This window comes from Sciurus vulgaris (assembly GCF_902686455.1).
Source record: "Sciurus vulgaris genome assembly, chromosome: 3".
In the NCBI taxonomy this organism is placed as follows: domain Eukaryota; kingdom Metazoa; phylum Chordata; class Mammalia; order Rodentia; family Sciuridae; genus Sciurus; species Sciurus vulgaris.
The window spans coordinates 144,734,504-144,757,384 of NC_136463.1; the positions used below are offsets into that span (position 1 = coordinate 144,734,504).

The 22,881-nt window shown below is 38.0% G+C and overlaps 1 protein-coding gene across 4 annotated transcripts in view; it reads left to right on the forward strand.

Moving 5' to 3' along the window:
* Positions 1–6,002, forward strand: part of MYO1B (myosin IB) — a 170,673-nt gene extending 164,671 nt beyond the window's left edge. For all 4 annotated transcript variants that reach the window (XM_079135084.1, XM_079135086.1, XM_079135087.1 and 1 more), the window contains 2 exons: positions 1,034–1,161; positions 4,517–6,002. In XM_079135084.1, coding sequence (XP_078991210.1) covers positions 1,034–1,161; positions 4,517–4,640 — 252 coding nt within the window. In that variant the 3' untranslated portion in view covers positions 4,641–6,002. The remainder of the gene's footprint in view (positions 1–1,033; positions 1,162–4,516) is intronic.
* The last annotated feature ends 16,879 nt before the right edge of the window (positions 6,003–22,881 follow it).

The following is a 22,881-nucleotide window of genomic DNA, read 5'->3' on the forward strand; positions in this document are numbered from 1 at the left end:
TTTTTTAACGTTCATACTTTTTGCTTAACCAGAACCTACTAATTGAATGGAGTGGTTAAGTGTAGTAACTAGACTTGTTCTCAGTAACTGTGATGCCTATGGCCACATCATTTAACATACATAAGCTACCAGATTTTTCTTATCTTTAAAATGGGTATAATCTCCCTACTTCATGGCATTGCTATGATGATTAAGTGGTAGTGTACGTAAAGTGCTTAGCACAGTACCTTTCATGTAACACATCATTACTAAATACATAAATGTTAACAAATGTTAGTTATATTTAGGGACGTGCATCCAGATAATATAGTGACACTGATTACTCCTAACAGAAAAACCCAAAAACTTTACCTTAGCCTGTTTTCCCTACTGTGCATCTTAAAGGGGGCATTTGGAGTCCCAGGACAGTGATTCTCCACCTCAAGTACACTTTAAAGTAGCATGGTACTTTAAGAAATGCTTACTTTCAGAGTATACCCTCACAATGAAACATAAGCATCCTGTTTTTGAAAAGATCCCCCAGATAATTCCCTGGTACAGTTTAGGTTGAGAGCTGTTACTTTAGGATATTTGTTGCAAGTGTTATTGTTGTTTTTGTTTTTTTTTTTTTTTCAACCAAATCACTGAGGAGTTTTTTAAATAGCCTTTTCAGATTGAGTCATAAGCTAGGTCAGTGCTCCTTGATCCTGAAAGTGCAGACCCCCCCCCCACCCAGGGATCTTGCTGTGGACTCTTCATATTCAGTAGCTACTATAAGTGGAGCTGAGCTCCTGCTTCTCTAACAAGCTCCCACGTTATTCGATGCTCCTGCTTGTCTGTCAACCAGCTTTGGTAGCAAGGGGTCAGATAACCTTACTCAAGTGCCCTGGCTGGTTGAAAGAAGTACTGCTCTTGTCCTTACTGTTTACTCTGGGGAAATGGACTCTGTGTCTGAAGTTTTAATAAAATTGTAAATAGGTTTTTAGCCAAGCCTGTAAACATTTTGCTCCTCAGCTGTCTTTAATTATCTCTGACTCTTGACTTGTCCTTTCAGGGCTCAGAAGCAGCTAGTAAAGGAGACTTTCTCTTCAGCAGTGACCACCTGATTGAAATGGCCACCAAGCTGTATCGCACGACTCTCAGCCAAACCAAACAGAAGCTCAATATTGAAATTTCTGATGAGTATGTTCATGTATTGTTTAATACACCTTTTTGCTTTTAGTTGTATAATTTTAATTCACATCTCTGATCTCTCATTAATATAGCAACTTCTTATGTACCTTATGTGTCTAGTATTTGTGCTGGTTAAAGGACAGGCAGTGAATGACACTGTCCAAGTCCCTACCTTGGGTACCTGACAATCTAGTGGGAAAGAAGGTGCCCAAATGAAATAATAAGTAGGTGATAGATTTGGGCTAGTGACAAATGCTTGTGGTAGAGGAAAGTAAAGCAAGAATCAGAGGGGATTCTTCTTGACAGGGAGTTCAGGGAGTTCTCTTTGATACTGTGACTCCAGTAAGGGAGTGAGCCACCCAGCAATCTTGAGAAATGCCTTAAAATGCAGAGCAGCATCAATTACAAAGGCCCTGAGATGGGAGCAAACTTTGTAGCAGAGCAAATAGTAGAAGCCCCTGCAGAGAAAAATGGAGCTGGTCATGTAGCACTTGGTTTCTGAGCGAAGTTGAGAGTTTGCTAAGGATGATGGGAGACCATTATAGGTGTTGAGCAAGGATGTGGCAGGACTGATTTATTTTCAAAGATGGCTTTGGCTGCAGTGTGGATAGTAACTATTAGGAGGCAGGGATCAAAGCAGAGAAAATAAGTTAGAAGAATCTCGAAGCTGTCCAGGGCAAGGGTGATGTGACTTAAGCTAGGGTGAGGTGGTGAGGAGTAGCTGGCTTCTGAGAGTAATTAGAAAGAAAACAAAGTGTATTAACAGATTGGGTGTGAGCTTTAAACCTGAGCCCATCTGTTGCAGAAGTAGATCCTGAGGAAAGAGGGGGTTTAGAAGTGGCCAGGGAGATTCTGAATTGTTACATTTGAGATGACCTTTTTTATAACTGGAGTTGGAGAAAAGGCATTCCATGTTGACAAGGGTCTATTAGTAGTGCGAAGAGTGATGTAAATTTGAAACTTGCTTTTTCTTCATTTCACATTTGTGTTCAAATTGTAAAGCCTCATTATTTGCATATAGGATGGGGCATCCCACCATTTATTAAATATAGCCATGGGAGGCATTTGAATGAATTTGAGTAACTAAATTGATTAATACTTAACTGATTATTTTTCAGTCCATAATTCATCAACTACTTATATACATCTTTGCATGTGTTATAAAAATTTGATAACCAGATAGCTTAGGAAGATTTTATTTTCTAATTAAGAGTTTTCCATGCTGGGGACATAGCACAGTGGCAGGGTACTTGCCTGACACGTGTGAGGCCTTGGGTTCAATACCAGCACTACAAAAAAATAAATAAAAGAGTTTTGTAGTTTTTTAAAAATAAGTTTATATCTATCTCTGCCCCTTTGAGAATCACCCTCTTGGTGATATTAGGATTGATTTATGGTGCCTTCAGCTCATCCTCCGTTCTCCCTGAACACTAGAGATATGGATGGGGTGGGAGATGAGACTTTATGAGTACTTTTATGTTGGGAATAGATATTTGGACTAAATAACTTGTTACTCTCTTGTAAAAAAAAAAAAAAAAAAGAATATTAGAAGAAAAAAAGATAACAGCAGGTTAAATTCCAATTAATTACAGTTTTAATCTGTCAGGGCCTGTTCAAGTTTTAAACTCCCTTTGGTAGAGGATTTTTATAATTTGGGATTCTGGGCCTGCCATTTCCTGCTCATCACGAGATCATATTTATTCCATAGGTTGATATATTTCTCCTTGATACATGAATGAAGCAGTCTCATAGTTGGCCCAGGGCATTAAAAGGATCAGTCTTATCATAGTACTTCTCTGAACCCCTGAAATCTTTTGACTCTCCTGAGGGGCTTTGGAGGATGGCATGTACTGTGATTCCCAAATGTGGTCAACCACAGAAGCCCTCCAGTGGCTCTCCTGGGCTGTGTTCAGAGGCACACCACCCAGGAAGCACTGTTGGGATGAGTTCACCTCTGGGCATCAGGGACCTTGCCTGTCAGAAAGGTGTATGGTGTTCTGGTGCCATAAGCTTTCAGTAAAAAGTTGCATGGTGATGATGGTATAGTGGTATAGTGTGGCCACATGAAGACAACAGATGCTGACAACATTGTCACTCCTCTCCTCTGGTTGCTAATGGTTGGTTGTTCTCATAAAAATGAAGCACCTGTTGGAAACTTGCATAGCACCAGGGGAAGAAGTTTCCATTGCAGTTCTTTCAGAACTCTGGGTGCTCCTAGACAGGGATTAGAGATCCCCTTTGAGAACATTTTAAGCCTTGGGCCAGGGATACCTGGTTCTGTATTTTCAGCCAATGGTGGCTTTATTCCATTTTCTTGCCAACTACAGAGAAGTAGCGTCATAAACAGCAGGCAATTGAGTGACTAACCCCTACCTTGTCACTTCCTTTTCAGAAGAAATAGTGATTCTAGTCATTATGGATAAACTGGACGTTGGTTTTCAGAAAGGGAATCAGTCTCATTTGTTCCTTAGTGCAGTTTTTAACTTGCCCAGGTAGAAGTGAGGATTGAATTCATTGAGAGACTCAGCTATCTTATAATTCCTAATCCTTAACTCAAAACGGTTTAGTTGGTAAACATTGCATATTGAGGATAACCTGCAGGAGTATAGCATTTCTCAAAATGAAGCCCTAAATATGGTGAAGCCTACAGTGAATTTGTTCTATCAAACATATATGTATGTTGTTTAAATTATACAATTGTTTCTCTGAATATTTTAAATCCAAATAACTAGTCTGTGTTGCTTTTACTTTGAAATACTAAGTGGTATTAATGCTGCAAAATAACGCATTCCATGTAATTGTTTGCTGGAGCATGATTTTTAGTTTTCTCCTCTAAGAAATGGAGGTAAATAGTAGTCGTCCCCTCCTAGGATCATGTTGCAGGTGAGTTAATACAAGTAAGAGGCCAGGAACGGTGTGGCACATGGTCCCCCACACATTTGAGCTGTCAGTGTTTCTAGCATGAATCTTGATCATGAGCTATGAACATGGAGACGTTTAATGTATGTTAATGTCAATAGGAAAAGAAGTTCCTACACGCTGCATATTTATATTTTTATATCATATTTTTGCCAGGAACAAGATGGAGATAGAACATCTTGGTCTTTCCTTTTGAAGCATGGAAATAATTATTCTCAGCTCTTGCTGCCTTGTTGGAATTTGTTTAGTTAATGAGCTCTGGCTTAGTTAGGGCTGAATGGCTATTGGAAGTGAAAGACAGTGATACAATTCTGTGTTAAGAAGTGTTAATGAGAAGGGGTAATACTTGTCAAGATCAATATCCCATTAAGAAACAAAATCTAATGTTACTGTAATTACCATCTGTTTTGTATATACCTTAATTTGTTTGATTCTTTTCTCCTAGGTTCCTGGTACAGTTCAGGCAGGACAAAGTATGTGTGAAGTTCATTCAGGGCAGCCAGAAAAATGGGAGCGTCCCAACGTGCAAACGAAAAAACAACCGTCTCCTTGAAGTTGCTGTCCCCTAACTGGTTTCTCCTCTCTGCTTTCATGGACTCCTTGTAATAGTGCAATTTTGTTTTGTTTTATTTGGGGTTCATTGTATGTTTGGAAACTGCCAAAGGTTAACTGTTAGAGTCCCTTGGCAAAATAAAAGTATCTGACTAATCAATTTTTATTATTGTAATAGTTTAACCCTTAAATACACATTTTGTCCAGGGGCAGGATCGTAGAAACTAACAGTGTCTGTTTCTGTCATACGTTTTCTCTTTAGTTACCATTTTAGATCTGTGTACCCCTAAATCAGTGTATTACTCATAAATCATTAACACATGTAAGTGTAGGAAATGGTCTTAAAAGATAGTACATTCATTTATCAAATATTTATTGAATGCCCTCTCTATGCTGGGCACTGTGCTAAATGATATAAAAACTTACTAGGAGCCTTTTTACTTTTAAGGCCATTGCATTCCGACTGGTTTGTGCTGGTTTAACAACAGCTGAGAAGGTTTGACAAGATGGAGACCGAAATAATAACTGCTAATGATGGACAGCATTTTTGGTTGGAACCCTGTAACATGATCATAAACAATACATACTTCAAGAAGGGCCGGTCCTGGAAGAAATAGAAATATGACTGGGTGAAACCCCTCTACATCTTTTTCTATTGGAAAAACAAAAACTGACATTTAAACAGGACGTTTTATTTGTTCAGATCTCCAATAATTACTTTTAACAGTGGAAAACAGAAGTCCTTCTTATTTTAGGAAGAGTGACAGTAGCAGTCTGGTAAGATTGTTTCTGTTTCTGGTGAACAACATATAGGATCCTAGTATGTTAATATCTGCAGTGTTGGTGTCATTGGAATTGTAATGGCTATTTTCCCAGCTAACTTGGTGAAGTAGGCTGAAAGCCTCTCAGAGAGTGCCAGACGTTCTGCATGATGTGCAATAAACATCCAAGATCTTTTTTGAAAGTTTTATTTATAGTATACATTTTTGTATGAGAGCGGTGGTTGGTACAGGGTGCATATTTTAGTCAAGGATCAAAACTAAGTTTATGTTAATTTGCAGAGCTTTTTTTTTTTTTTTTCCCTTTCAAATTTACAATAAGGATTCATTTGGGGAATTATATTTTGAATTTTGAAATCAAATTGTTTCTTATTTGGGAGGATAATGTACATATCTTGGTATCTTGTTAAATAATAAAATTGTTCTAATTTGGTGCCATTTGTTGGATCACAACTGTATTTTTGTATTCCAAACTATTTGCATATGTTGTGTGTCAATGTATTGTCTCATGGAATGGTTTTACAGTCCAAACATTATATGTTCTCTGTGCTAATTGAATTCCACTAATCTTTTATAAGCCAGAAACAGTCATTGAAAATATTTTCCAAGGATTTTCTTTTGATTTTTGTACTTAAAAAAATTGCTCACATAAAGAATTTCTCAATAGTCTTTGTGTTTATCGGTGCAGGTAAAGGATAAAATTGTCTTCATTCTTTTCCACCATGTACCTAAAGTAGTACATTGATCATTCCTATAATAGGCAAATAGAAATTTGGGACCAAGAGTAGTTTTAATTTTTTTAAATAGGGAATACATTTACATTGTTCAACATATTAGGAAGTGTAAAAAGGTGTAAAATACAAATTCTCCATCCCCTTAGTCACCCATCTACTCAGTTCCTGTCCCTCCCCCAAAAAAGTTAACTTGCTTTCAGTTGCTTTTACTACTTTTTGCAGATGCTTGCAAGGAAGTAAGACTATAGTTCTTATCTTCCCCTGTGTTGGCAGACAAAAGCTGTTACGTTACCTCACAGTGTTCCCTTGCCTTTCTCTGCCAGTGAAGGATCTTGAAGAGCTCCTTATTCTTGTTACCAGGGCAGTCCTCCCTGGTATAGATGTGCCATGACTATTCACAGGTCCCTGGTCGTCACCATTGGTCGCTTTTTGAATGTAGCTTCAGGATGAAAGTCCTGAATGAAAGTCAGCATGGAAAAGACTAATATTCTGCGGGTCAATGTGTTAAATTTTTCCAGATATCTTATTTGCAGATTATTCATTTGGAGTTAGCCAAAATAACAGTTACCAACCACATATTTTCCAAAGTATTTTTAAATAGAGAAATTATTTAATCTTAAACTTCATTGTGAGTGTTATGCAAGGATTTAAAAAAAAAGGTCCACAATGAGATTTTAAATGAGAATTTTTTTAATAACTTCCATCACTTATAGTTTTTGTCATTGAAATATCCAATAATTTGGGGATGTGGAGCTCATTCTATATGAGCTATGCCTTTCCTTGGTGGGAAAAGTTGGCTGAAGTTGATCCAGAAGACTTCCTGTGTACCTAGGTGCAATGTGCCTTCCTGGAGTTCTTAGTACTCTAGTTGAAACCTAGAGTGAAGCCCTCTTTCCTTTTCCATGGAGCAAGCAATTAAGGAAAATGTATTTGCTGAGAGCAATTATTTAGAGATTTTCAATTTAGAAATAGGATATGAAACCCCCTTTCCCAATCCTAAAGTTTAAATTGTCTATACCTCTCTTGTCCTTTTGGAAATCTTCATATTCCCCATAGGGGAGAGCCACCTTAGTCCAGATGACCCCATACAGCAGTGTTTCCTAAATGTCACTGAGCATCATCAGCCTGGATTAAACCCATAGGGAAATGTTTTAAGAAAAAACATTAAATAGCAAACATCCAAGGCTGGTTCCTGGACTGTATCCTGTACCAGTGAATAAGAATCTCCAGAATAGGGTCTGAAAATAGGCATTTTAAAGAAGACCACCAGAGCAGAGGGTATATAGCTCAGTGGTAGAAGACTTGCCCCATGGGTGAGGCCCTGGGTTCATTCACCAGCACTGCCAACAAAAATGATGCACATATTAAAGTTTGAGAACCAGTGAGAAAAATACTAGAGTTGCTTTTTAGCTACACACACCAGTCTAATCTACACTGATCTTAAAAGTCCTCTGGTGATTCTGATTCTGCCCAAGTGTAAGAACCACTGTTCTAAAACTTGTTTCCATCTGCCTGTGGCACTGTTGGCTGCATTTGCCAATACTGCTCATTCCCACCCCACTCCCAATTAGTGGTTACTGATCTCACTCTATGACAGTGGGCAAGTGACTGATACCTGTATCTCTGAATTTCTGTGAATATCATGCTATAGAGTTAAAGTACTGATGACACTCCAGAACTCTTGTGTATCTTGGTCTGGTCACATAGCCCTGTCATGGTCCAGGCATGGCTTAGAAGGTTATGCAGCCCTGGGATTGACCTCTTGAAGTAACTGGAGTTATAAGACCTGGTTACCCAGGACCTAGACTCCTGGATCTAGTCTAGGAGTGACTAGGAATTACCCAGAGCCTGAACCCCTGGAATGACTAACAGAAGATGTGCTGGAAAAAAGTAAATAGATAATGAGTATCAAAAATCAGACTATAGTTGCCAGGTTGTACGGCGTGATTGGCGAAGTTGCCCTTGACTTTGATTCCAGCAACCATGGTGCAAGGAAGGAATGTTGGAATAGTTCCTGTCACATTCTGATTAGTTTTGTATTTCACACTCTTGGAATAATAACTTAGACCCAACACTCAGATGTAGCGACTTAACTCAAGTTTGAATAGCTTTGCTCACAGCCTCCAGAGATAATGGAGTGTCTCTAAAGGCAAAAAAACAGGCCAAAAGTTCTGAGAACCACAGGTACATCCTCAGTATTAAGGGTTTGAACTCTAAGAAAATGAACTGTTTTATTATCCTATCACCTCGATTAATATGCTGAGAACTCTCATTCATGTAATTGAGTTTTACGATGATAAATTCTTTTAGGCAGAATCCAAAAGACAAGTGCTTTTTTTCATATCTGTTTTCATAAATAGGTTGATACTTTCTAGGCTTGTTAAAATTTTCAAATAAAAGTACTCTCTTTAAAAAGATGTGTGTTGTTAGGGGTGGGGATCTAGTAGATTCTTTCATGTGCCTCTTCTGTTCTTCCCTTAAGTTTTAACCAATAGGCATCATGTTAAGACCCTTTGTTCTTAAGCTGGGCATTGTTTCTCCAAGGACACTGCTGCCACCATTCACTAAAATGAACAGAGGGAAGAGAAGGAAAGGCAGTAGTCTTGCTTCTGAAATTCCTGTGAGAAAAATAGCTGTAAGTTTCCTTCACCATTTGGAGATTTTCTGTTGGTTTCTTCACTATCATTAGACAAGCTCTCTTTGCATCTCATTTTAATAATTCTATCATGCTCTCTGGTTCTCGGGTTCTCACCAGCAAAACCCTGGGAAGTGTGGCCTTCCTGAGCTGGCCCTTGCCGCTGGTCTCACCAGCTCTGTGTCAATAGCCACACAGGAGAAAGCTGTTTTGAACTGGTTCCTCCAAATCTTGGAATGTTTGCCTCATTCTCTTTGGTTTGACGATCATTTTCAAAATCTGGAGTTAATCACAGTTCAGCAAAGCCGCAATCTCTTCCTCATTAACTTTTCCCCTGGCATGGTAGCCAGATTCCCTCCACCCAGTTCCATAAAATTCAACAAAAGTCTAACTTCATAACCAAGGAAAACAGTGTCAGCTTCTAAGTGTCTTAAGGAGGGAATGGGAAGCAGAATCTAATTCCATGTCCACCCAATACCGTGACTGTACTGAGGGAATCAGGAGCAACTATTTACCTCAGCATTTCAGTCATTTTTATACTCAACTTTTTATTTTCTATTTTTGTTCACCAGTTAACAAATCTGGTGTTTTCCCTTTAAAATATACTTTTTAAATGATGTACACATCAGAAATATGCATTTGAAAATGAAATCAACCACATACCTATTAGCACCCAAAACACATATTCCCAACACAGCACCCAGAAGTCCTCTGTCTCAGTCATAATCCCCCACAAAAGCAACTTGTCTACAACTTTAAAAGGAGTTAAATACATGTAGTCTCCTGACTGGCTTCTTTCAGTCAACAAATCATCCGTTTGCTGCATGTAGCTTATTTTTTTTTTCTTCTGGCTGCATTGTAACTTATGTGGGTAGACTACAATTTTGTAATCCATTTTTATTGTTGATTGCCATTTGGCTGTTGTACAACAGGCTGCATCAAACATCTGGTAAGTACGTGCGCACATTTCAGCTGAATATATCCCTAGGAATAGAAGTGTTGGATGGTAGGAAAAACGTATGCTCAGCTCTAGTCAATTCCATCAACCTGACTTCCAAAGCCACTGCCAGTTTACATGCCTCTGGCAGTTGCTCTGCATTATTGACACACCTAGTATTGTCACTCTTTAATTTGGGGCCTTTTGGTAGATCTTAGTTTTAATCTGCACTTTGCTGATAATGAATGGGCTTGATCATCTTTCAAAATCAGCCATTTGGATATCATCTTTTATAAAGTGCCCGTTCTAGTATTTTGCCAATTTTTCTGTTGTCTCTTTTTGATTTGTAGTTCTGTATGTTTTACATGTGTTAACTTTATGTGTATGGTGTGTATCTTTTCACAGCCCTTGGTTACCCTTTTATTTCTTACCAGCATCTTTGGATAAACAAATTCTATTTTAGTGTAGTCCAGTTTATCAGTTATTTCTTTTACTATTACTATGTTTTGTTTCTTGTTTAAGAAATATTTGTTCATCCAAGCTTATGAAGATAATTGCCTATGCTTACTTATAGAAGTCTTACTGTTTTACTTTTCACATTTAGATCCTCAGTCCAACTGGACTTGATTTTTTTAATGGTGTAGAGGGACAAGATTTCTTTTCCTTCATGTGGATATCCAAGGAACCCCACACCTGGTAGTGAAAGGCCAGCCCCAATACAGTGTTTGTAGATTCCCTCTTATACTACCTTCACCTTTGTGTCAACACTAAACTGCATTAATTATGTAGCTTTGCAGTGTGTTGGCACAGTATTTTTTAAAACATTTTTTTAGTTTTCAATGGATCTTTTATTTATTTATATGTGATGCTGAGCCACATTTCCAGCCCTGTTGACACAGTATTTTAAAAATGAAAGTCATAGCTCTTAGCCATCCTAAGCTCTTGTGATAGGAAGCATTAAAACTAATAAACTAATTAAAATATATGAAACTATTGTGTCAGTTATGTGTATGTGGAGTAGCAATAGTTCATCAGAATTCTCAAAATATGAACATTATCCTTTAGCCACAGGGATTTGAGCATGTGAGTTTCGAATGGGATTATATGGGGAAATAGTAGATGTTTACATGAAGTAAATTAACAACTTCTGATTCTTTGTGATGTTTTCTGTTGACTCAGTGATTCCTATTCATAGTACCAATCATTCTCATTTTAAATTTTCCCTAAGGTCTTCCAAAATTTACTGTCTTTTGTAAATGCATGTGAATAATTTCTTTGTTTATAGATTTGACTGTTTTTCTCACTTAGATTTGGTTCCTTTGGTAGTGAATAATGACAATCTCAGTGGTTTTCTAATTCTTTCAATGTTGCAGCTGATTTTCTTGTGAGGTAATAATAGCTTTTAGGTGAAATAGAATCCATGTCTTTCTTTGGCTTCTCCACTAATCTACTAATTTAACTTAAGTTAAAATTTTTTTTTTTTTTTCTAAATCACATCCCGGTAATCACCCAGCTCATTCTCTTGTGTGCAGTTCTGAGCTAGATAAATTCAGAATTGCCTTTTTAAGCATCCTTAGCTTTGCTGAAGTTGGGAACTTAATTAACAGAAAGAAGTAGTACCAAAAAGGCACATGAACGGTTTTTTCTTTTTCTATCTTTCTTTCTTTCTTTCTTTTTTTTTTTTTTTGGTAGTATTAAAAGCATATACATCCTATATTTTTGAAGATAAAGTGAGACAAAAAGGAAACATTTAACTCGATTCGTTTTGCATCTGCCAGTAAGAATTAATTGCCTGAAAAGGTAAGTATAAGTCATTAGAAGTAAATAAGTTTGTACCATTCTAAACAACGACTGAGGGAGGAGGATGGAGTTGTGGAGGTATTGCATAGCAGAAGATCGAGGTGGTATTATCCCATTTTTTTAGAAACTTAAAAATCATCTTTAGCTTCAGTGTTACCTTCTTGGTTTATTTAACAAATATCATGGATATGATAATAATGTTGTTCTGTTGTCTCTTAAATCCTAACTTCTAGAAAAAGAGGATGTTATATTGAAGCAGAGCAATCATTAAGACTCATTCTCCTTAAGTCTCTTTTAAGTGACCTGAAAATGCATTTCTTGAAATTTGAAAACAGAAACTTTCAGAACAGAAACTCTCAGAGCATGGGACTGTATCTAAGAAATGGGGCTCAGCACTTGTTGTTTGTTTCAAATTAATACCTACTACATTCATGATGGGGGAAAGTCAAAAAGTTTCTTTGCAAAATGATCAACCCTCACTATTCAAAACCAGGATCAAAAAGATTTACAAGTTTAATGCCACCACAAATGATTTACACAGACCTTGAGAAAGCTTACTCCTTCCTTGAGCATTTTATAATATTTGAAAGATCAACAAAAATAAAAGAAATATGTTTATAGGAATCTGTTTCATTAAAACACCTTCACTTTACTGTAGTTTTACCAATGGTCAAAAGTTCTCACTGCTTGGCATTATGGACAGATTAATGCAGAGATCCAGGAAATGGCGATTTGGAATCTGGTCTTTCCAATCATCTTGGAGGCCGTTTGGTAGCAGCTGACTTTATTTCCTAGCACAAGTTGGACTTGGATCTGAAAAAGGAATGAGATCTGGTAACATTAAATGAAGCACTTGGGAGCTGCTGCTGAAACATTATTAGAAGGGAAGGAAATCCACCCACCAATTTGTTCTTTCCACTAGGAAAAAATTCTACAGATGAAGATGCCATGTGTGGTGTTTGAATTGTCCCCAAACCACACTAGACACAGACAAAGTTTGAATTTATCTCAAAAGTGTGGTTTGATATGTATAGGTGTAGATGTATATCATTCATGTCACTGTATAAAGATGCCATTTCAGATAAGCACATGTGGCAAATTAGAAAAACTGATGGAGGTCTATTCTGTTTATTCTTCATTGCTACTAAGTCACCATTAGTCATGTGGTGACCACTTGGCTGCAAGAGGAAACCAATCTTTGAACACATCATCTCTGGGGCAACCACTTCAGGATTTTTATTTTATTTTCTGCAAAGAATGATACATTCTAGTAATACGAACTGCTTTATGTTAAGTATAGAGATTTAAATTCTTCCAATTTTGCCATGATGTCCTGTTCTTATGTGACCAAGTCACTTATTTTCCAATAACTCTATGACCATTTGTTCTTTTCATGGAGCAAATAAAATGCTTTTAGGCTGAAATCAAATACCTGAATGAACCATTTTGTGCTTTGACTTAGACTCACCTTGCCAAAAATGTCATTAGCTAAAAAAGCCTGTCAATGGCTTGGCAGAAATCCTGCAGTTGATGGATAAATGTGCACTGCAAGTGTCTTAAAGGTTGCCATCTTGATTTAGAATATAGATACTAAGGAGTGTCCTAGTGAAGGACATTCTTTCTTATCTAGAAAGAATATTTCTCCTTTGCATATGGGATTTCAAAAATACCAGTGAAACAATATTAAAATATCTGTCTTCTAGCCTGATAGTTCCAAACATTTTCTAGTATAAAGACCTCTTTTTAGTTTCTGCATATACACCTATGTAATGGAAGTCACACTCATAGCATCCTCTGATAGGGCCAAATACATAATTAGTATAAGTTCAAGACTTAAGTTAATTTGCATATTTTTTTTTTTTAGCCATAACACATTTTGGTGTTTTGGAAAATGACATTACATGTATTTTCAAGTCTTATTTAAGATAATCGAGAAGCAGTTCTTGGCCCATGTTAACTCATGAACCCCATGCAACACTCCAGAATCTGGAAACTGCAAATCTATACACTTCAATTCCTTCCCTTAATAGATAAGAAAAAATTGGAACCCAGAGAGATTCAATGATGGGTTCAAGGTTTTTTGGTTACTGGCAGAATGACAATGCATCCATGTTTTCTGGTTTTCCCACTCTTAGAGGCTTCCTTAAGCAGATTAGGAAAAGATAGCTAAATGGAAATTTGCCTGGCACATGGTAATTGTTCAGTATGTAGTGCAAACAACAGTATGACTTCTTTTCCATATCTAACTTTCTGCTCTTGCTGAGCATTCCAGTTCCCTTTCTTTCCACTAAAAAAAAATTCTACAGATGAAGATGCCATGAAGGTTTCAATGTTCTTGCTCATCCAAGTAATCCAATTGAATGCCCAAGCCTGCTTTTCCAAAAATATTTACAGAGATTCTGTTCCCACTCCCCTCTACTCTCACTGCCCATACCATTTTGTATATTCCCTGTTTATGAGACTTACCTTCTATTACTATGGACCATCCCTCGGACAAGAAGTGGGCACAAGCTGATCAGTTGTTCTCAGTTCTCTAAGCCCAAGAAATGTTTCAGAAAGTCTTTTGAGGTGTCCTGAAGAAAGTAACATTGATAAAAAGGAAATTTTCCCTGGTCTTCATTCTTTCTGGTATTATGGAAATCATCTCTAAGTTAATTAAGATGCTACATAATCCAAAACAAAATTATATCATTATGTCCTAAATATAAATTATTTCTGCAATACCAACACCCATTTCAGAAAATACATTTGGGTCTCTTCCATCCCCATGAAAGTATTACTTGAGTCTCACAGGACTCTTGCTTATGGAAAAGCAAACCAATGTCCAAGGAAGAGTAAATCCATTGCAGGTTTTAAACAAATAGACTTGGCAGAATATTTGAAACAAAGAAAGATTCTTCAATGTGGAAGCACTCAGAACCACAAGAGGTTCAGAGCTCCACCCAGTATTTTGAGCAGCAAGCTTTTATAGGCTGGCACAGAGGCCAAATAGAGAACTCACCAGAGTGGCTTCCACTAGCCATCTGTCTTGTCTGGACTGTGGTGCCATTGGGTGTTTTCCATAATTGGCCTGGTGTGATGAGTTAGCTGTCTGTGATAGGCTGAGATTCTGCTCTTTGTTATAAGCTTGTATGTTTCCTTTTGTACAGAAACAACTTTGGACTGAGGGTCTCCGGCTTATTTAATTTTACACATGTAGAAAAGTGGTTTGTGAGGAAAGCCAGCCTTGGTTCAGATGGCCCTTTCCTGGATTCAGGGCTCTTTGAGACAAGGTAGACTATGCTCTTCTAATTTCCCCCAAAGCAAAGAGGAGAGAACTCATACCTCCACCTACCTGAAAAGACATAAGGCATTTAGATATTTTAGCTCATAAAAGAAAGTTGTTATTTTTAAGTTGGTAGTGCCCGTGTATCAAAGCAATAATATGTCAGTATGAGAACTAGGTATTTCATGATGGCGTTTTTATTTTTAGAACAATTGTGGCATCTTGCCACACATACCATTTATTTTTTAAAAAATATTTTTAGTTGTAGATGGCACGATACCTTTATTTTATTTATTTTTATGTGGTGCTGAGGATCAAACCCAGTGCCTCACACATGCTAGGCAAGATTCTACTGCTGAGCTACACCACCAGCCCCATACCATTCGTTTAATAGGAAGGTTAAGAGAAACAGATTGAGTACATGAGGCTGGCAAAGGTCAATGCTAGCTACCCCCAATGAGCAGACCAAGAGAGTACTTGTTCCAATTTGTGCTGCTTAGACTTAAGGGCCCCAGTATCTTTAATCTTTTAGGGAGAGCATTTTAGAGTAGATTGGAGGTTCCTTCTAGAGTTGGCTTAATTCCGATTAAGCCATTAGATCTTAATCCTGATTTAAACACACACATACCACAGAGCTTCCACAGCACACCCACAGGTAGATTCTTGTTTGTTCTTCAAGAACAAACCTTAACTGACATTCACTCTACCCTGTTCCTCCCACGTGTTTCAACCTCTAATCACTTCATGTCTCTCTGCCTGTACCCTGCTCCATTTCAAGATAAGTGCAAAGTAGGAGCCCAGGTTATTGGCATTATGTTTAACCCTGAAGCAATCAGATGTATGACGGGAATTAGGCATGCTTCTCATGAAAAACTACTAACTCAAAATTAAATTGTTCAAGATTAAAATGGCACACAGTGGATTGTGTTACCAACGAACTATCATATGAAAACTACAAATGTAACTTCCACCTGGGTTCTCTGTTGAAGCAACTCCGGAGTCACCTACTGTCCTCAACATTACAACAGTATCATGTCCACCTTCAGAAAAGGGTGGGTTTGATACCTTTGTTTCTTTACCCATGTGTGGTGTGAATTCCTGCCCTGGCCAGCCTGCTGACCTCAAGGTAGGTAGTGACCCTCTGAAGATGCAGCCTCCAGAATTGAGCACGGTGTTCATCAATGTCCCAGCCTTGTGTTCTTCTCTGTTTCTGGAGGAGCTGACGAATTTGAAGTCACTCCCAGTTAGAGGAAAATAAAAAACAAGCTACTGGAGGAGGACAGAGCAAAATGATAAAAATAAAATTGGCAAAAATGCTAAACTTTCAGAACATGCCTTGAGGCATGTTTGTATGATCCCATGGGCATAGATGAGTCTTTTCTGTATAGCATGTGGGGGTGAAGGAGTTAAGCAGGCCACTAATTTTCATTGCCTTTCTCCCATCTTCTAGATTCTCTAATAAAATAATTCTGTTACACAGAAGAAATTAGAGTAATATGATCAGGTTTGGTTTGTCCAAACAAAATTGGCTACTTCCTTGAAAACATTTTTCCAATGACTGGAGTTTGAAGTCAGAGCATCTTGGGCATGTCCTTCAGCACTTAGTGGGAATGACAGCTAAACAGAGAAGAGACAGACGGGCAAGCTGTTGCCTAAGTTCCAAATGGCTCTTGAACCTCCACAGCTGGTACTGTGGATCATAAAGAGAATAATTGCATCCACAGAGTTTTATTTACGCTTCATTTAAGATTTGTAAGAGAATGGTTTACTACTGTTCCCCTATAAAGCCTGGGAGCTCAAATGCTGAAGAAGCTAACTGCAGAGACTCTCCCTCTATCTACTTCTGGTACTTGTTCAACATGGAAAGCCTAATATGCATTTAAATGTTCGATATGGGGTTTTTTCACTTAGCAGTACTATTATAAGATATCAATCAAACAGACATTTTAATATAAATATATTTCCCCCTTTGGAATGATATTCTTCAGTCTCTTTTGTGACTCTTTTTTTCCAAAATAGCATCCAAAATCCTTAGCTCCGAGGATGTCAAATGTGCTTGTGCACACGTACATGTGCACACAGTATACATAGAAAAATCCTTGCTATGTGCTCATTTCCTTGAACTTTAACCTCATCTTGCTAACAGGCAGATCTCCTCAACTGCGATTCATCTAATCAGGAAGTACTGGAGATATTTTTGTAACTATTTTGCAACATATTGCTGCATCTTTTCTTTAAAACGATGTCTTGAACTTTAAATATCATAACATGTAAATTACAATTTTTTAAAAAAGCCAAAGAAGAAACTAGAATTTCATGATGCCAGATTGAATTGTATCTGCCATACTCAACCAAGTAAAGACCCAGGCGCCAGAGGTCACTGTTAATTCCTTGCTTGCTCTTGGAACAACATAGCTTCCTTTCTTATCATCGGAAAAATACTCCATTGCTCACCTGGGGTGAGCCCAGGTGGCTCTGGGCCATTCTGACAGATGATGGCAAGGCAGGGAGAGAAATGAGAGCACACTGGTGCTATCATCCTGGAGAAAGGGAAGTGGCCAAGCCTATGAACAGGGCAGTGGGCAAAGCAGGGCTAATGAGGGGTTTGGACTGGAGATTATATGTGAGGGGCTCATCTGCAATGGCAAGAGAGCTGTTAGAGTTGGAAGCCTTAACATGCTCTGCAATTAATAAATAATATTCAATTGTATTCTTGCATTTATCCTCCAATTAGTCTTCTAGAACTTGATTATAAAATTTATTAGAAGTTATTTGATTAAATCATAAAATTAGTTTTTCAGAAAGACTCAACATGGGACCTTTCTAGGTTATGAAACATTCCTATATCTGCGTGGAGCTGTGTTCTGCCTCCCCCCACCCCCCAGCCTCTCCCCTCTGGACATCAGTGCTGTCGGCCTTCGGAGGGTATCTCTCCTCTCTTTCCACCCCAGCCCCACCTGGGGGTGTTGGTCAAGACTCTGCTTGGCACTTCACCTCTGTCTTCCCCTCAGCTCAGTTTGCTGCCTCTCTGGAAAGTTCCTTCTCTTGTACGTGCACGCACACATCTTCCTTTCCTCTTGCCCCTTGGCCTCTCAGTTTTCTCAGGAGAATTTATTTTTTCTTCACCACATTTTTGAGATAATAATTTGTACTTATCATGGCGAAGTGACTCTTTCCTTTAGATCACTTTGCTAACTATTTATATTCACTTGTGAAATTCTTTTATGAGTTTTCCCTGCAATATGGTAAACTCCATGAAAGTCGGGTCTTTGTTTTTTCTCAACTTCTTTCGTTTTCTATTCCCAGCTCCTTTGTAATTGCAGGCACTCAGCAAATGTTTGCTGAATTGTTGAGTGAATGTATGCCATAAGTATTTACTGAGCATCTGTTATATGTCAGTTGCTGTTCTAGGTACTAGGGATATATGGTAAATAAAATTGGCAAGTCCCTAGGCTCCTGGAGCTAACACCCCAATTGATGAATGGGTCCAATTATGTCTATTTAAATTTTTTTAAACCATTTCAACTGAAAATAGACATCATTAAAAAGTCAGTCCAAGTAACCTTTAAAATCCTGAAAATACACATCAGATTCTATCTCATTTTTTTTTCTAGTTAAAACTTCTCAAGTACCAATTTACAAAATGGAAATATTTCTTACATACTTAATTACCTTTCTCTCCCTGTGACTCATTTATAGGAGTGTTCTTTCCAGCTATGTGTCATTGCAAACATGAGGAGTGTCAGCCACAGTATGAATAGTCTTTGGGGATGAGTGTAGAAACCCACCAGTCCTTTAGAACGAGTTTTATGGGAAAAGATGTTCATAGTCTCTAACAATGAACTGAATTACCTCTTGAAATACAGTCTGTGTGCTTAGAGAGGATTTCAGCACAGGTAAAACCCAAGGAAATGTTGAAAGAAGCATTGCAGAGTGTTAACTTAAAAAAAAATGTAAATATTTTATCTACTCAGTTACCCAACACCATCATTTTCAGGAGGGAGCACTTTGATCGTGACCCTGCAACATGTCACTGCTGCTGCCCATCACACAGGCTTCACATCTTACAGAGGGAAAAACCAAGTATCTGTGACTCCCATTGGTGTGGAAGATTATTTACCAGCTAGGAAAACTGGACGACTTTTTCAACAGGTCACATGGATTCTCACTAGGTACTAAAAAGGCATTTTATGAGAACTTCCTTTCCATAAAACTACTATATTGCTTTTGCAGAATTCCTTTTATCTTCTCTGTGCTATTGTTTGTATAGTCATTCATTTATTCATTCATCCATCAAATTGTCACAGAAAGGAATATTATGAAAACTGTGTCATAACAGCATAAAAGCATGTAATACTCCCCCAGAAAGCCTGGAAATCAAAATTGTTCCCTATGTACAAAATATGCACATATGCTACATGTCATACTATCATTGTTTTTAAAAGACTGAAATTAACATTTAGAATCTGTGTCTCTAAATTAGACTTGCACGAAATTTTCACTATCTTCTCTGTCATTCCTTTTATACAATGAGTGTGGCAAAAAGCAACACTAATGATTATTAAACACATTAATGTTTAATATAATGAGGGAATAGCATATGTTCAACCAAGTACATTTAACCTTAATTTTTTATTCATATCAATTCTGCTTAAATATTTTCAAATATTTTGATAATGAACCTTTTAAAGACAAAATTTGTTTCCTGTTGAGGCAAATGCTTTCTTTTGAGTCTTGTTATCCTTGCTGAAAAGTCTGGGGTGTGCATACAGTAGGCCTGTGTAAATTAGCATAGAGAGTCTGCTTACTAAATATGGGTAAGCCAGTGTCAAACAGTATTTACCACCTCACAAACAGTGCTAGTCTGGAGATTCCACCTAATTTATGAGCTAGACCTTTCTATGTATGTCCCCCAATTAAAGTTTCTGAGACTTTTTTAAAAAATATATTTTTTGTTTTAGTTGTAGATGGACACAATACCTTTATTTAATTTATTCATTTATTTTTATGTGGTGCTAAGGATCGAACCCAGGGCCTCACCCGTGCAAGACAAGCCCTCCACCACTGAGCTACAACTCCAGCCTTCAGGCTCTTACTTAGACGAGTTTAGGAATAGTTTTGTTCCATTCAAGATTTCTTCCCTTTAGGAAAGAATTTCCCATGAAGTTTCTGTAGGTAGCCATCAACAGTGGATCTTTAATACTAAATTTCTAACTTTTCAGAAAGACTGATACTGCTGAAAAGGGAGGAGACCCTCCTGGGCCCTTCAGGTGATTCTCACATCCCACTAGATCACCCTGGTTCAGCATCTCATTGCTTTGGTGTCCCTGGCTGGACAAGCACACCAGCTTTCCTTCATCGTGTGATGGTCCTGTGCTCTGAAAAATGTAAGACTTCCACTCTGCGCTTCTGCTCAGGGCAGGTACTTAGCTAGGAGGCGCTGGCTGATTTTTCTGGAGACCAAAGCTTTCATCTCAACCCTGTAGGGAACGTGCCACATAAATCATCAGTCAGTGACACCCATGGAATGTAGCACAGGCCTCCAGCAGAAAGGGGGGATCTAAGCTGGGACGAAGTCCTGTCTGGGGCTGGCCTCCCCAGGACGGTTTTCACCGCACTCACTCCCAGTGTTGGTATGACAAGCGTGTTAGGAGCCCAGGAATCAAAGTCAGACTGCCGGCACCGCCCCACGTGGAGGATGACTCCAGCTGGCCAGATGTTCTGAGTCACATGTGGGGAAGTGTTTGTGGTGGGATTTTGTTTGAAACTGATTGTTGATGCTCTCATGAGACAGCTTGTGACAAATTGTATAATAAAAATGTTAAAAATAGCATATTTATTCCCTGGAAAAGCTGAGTTCCCACAATTCTGTGAGCTGGGAAAATTGCTAAACTTTTTGGACACAAAGTGCTGATTCTCTGTACTTATAACCCTTTCATTACACATATGATTTTTCATTTTAATTTTTTTCCTGAACTCCTAACAGTGCTCTAGCTAGCCTTTAAAAAACAAATAAATCAAATTATAGTTTTGAAAAAAATTTAAAACCCAAATAAAATGTACATATATTAATGAGTTAATTATAAAAAGTGAATTTTTCAGAAAATTCTACGTAAGTATTAGCCCTGTCCAATAGAAATAATGTGAGCTACAAACATAATTCACATATGTAATTTTGAATGATCTAGTAGTCACACTGGAAAAATAAAAAGAATCAAGTAAGATCAATTATGTTATATGTAAATACTTTCATTTGATCCCATTATCTAAATTTTTTTCAACATGAGAGCAGTGTAAAAAAACTAAGATATTTAATATTCCTTTTTCTGACATTAAGGTTTAAAAATTCTTTGTGTATTTTATACTTACAGCACATTCTCAATTCAAATTAACCCAATGCCACCTGTCACTAGTGACTGCATACTAGATATCATACATCCAGACCACAGTAAACATTTGAATGAAAATGAGGTTAAAAAATACTGTCAAAAATTTGTAAAACTTTTTGAGGGTTTCCTGAAGATTTTGATATACAATGCAGAGGTAGGATTTTTCAGAGGCATAGATCTAGGCTGGGAATGTAGAAGATGAATCATGAAGACCCAGCAGGGAAATGTGTTGTGTGGTTGTGACCGAGGAGAATTAGGACGATATACATTTAGAATATCTGGGTGCTTCTGTTCTCCTCGGGATGTCCAGTTGGAGTCTAGGTCTTTGGTGTCTTGAACAAAGAATTGAACAAGACACAGAGAAGTAACAGATAAAGAACAGATTTATTGAAGGTGAGGTAAAGCAGAGTGGGCCCCGGGAGACAAAAATAGAGATAGAAATAGAGATAGAGATAGAGGTAGATAGACAGAGATAGAGGTAGAGGTAGAAATGAGGTAGAGATAGAGATAGAGAGGCTCAAAGCTTCAGTGTCTGGAAATTCTTGTCTGATATGCTGAGCTGTGAGGTATTCAGACCTGACTGGAGACCTTACCCCTTTTGCCCCCATTGGTTAACTTATGGTACCTGATTAGAATATTATTCAATTTTTCCCCATTGGTTACTTTAGAAAACCTAAATTAGAATACTGGTCACTTTATCCCCATTGGTCATTTTAAAATACCAAACCTGCGGAGGGAGTAGTCATGGTGGTAAGTCCTCAGTAGCAGGAGTTGTCATGGTAATGGAACTTATTGTAAACATGGACAGGACTCGTCTCCTTGTCTTGTCCTCCAGTGGCTTCTTTCTAATAACCTTCCTTCACCATCTTGGTGTCTGTGAACTCCCACCTAACACTTTCAAAGATTTCTAATAGCACTATGTATCAGGAGTACTTTTGGCTGCAAGTAACACAAACCTGTTATAGAGAATTCCATGTGTCAGCTTGGCTGGGCCATTATGCACAGATATTTGCTCAAACATTGTTTTGGATGTTCCCATGGGAGCATTTTGAATGAGATTAATATTTAAATTAGTAAACTTTGAAAAAGCACATTGCCTTCCAGAATATGGGTGGGACTTATCCAATCAGTTGAAGATCTTAATAGATCGATGACTGACCTCTCCTAAACAAAAGAGAATTGTTATAATCATTATAGTTATTAAGACATATTAATTGTACAAATTAAGAGGATTCACATATTTCCGTATGTGCATATGTTGTGCATTAATCATGATTACCCACTCTTCTTCTTCTCTCCTTCTTACTCCCTTCTCTTCCCTATCTCCCTGCCTGCTTCCCAGTCACTACCAGTCCTTCTTCTACTTTCAGGTTAAATTTTTTGTTGTTGTTTGTTTCCAGGAAGTTTGGGTCTTTGGAGAATGATAAAAGTGTCAAAGTCATTTAGAGATCATTTGTGGCAGAGAACTATAGCGCAGGGTTCAAGGACAAGCATCAGTGCTTCGTGAGAGCATTGATAGTATCCACCACACAGGTCTCCTGCAAGAGAGGGTGAATGGTACTGGGCATGGCACCTGGCACCAAGCGAGCCCTCCATATCTCCTCCAGGTATAGCATGAGGTCATTGGTCTCTGAACTGTATTGAACACCTCCTCTTTGTGCTCAAGGTCCTGTGAGAGTATGGGTACCTTAGTTACTCCAGTCTCCAAATTTCAGCCTG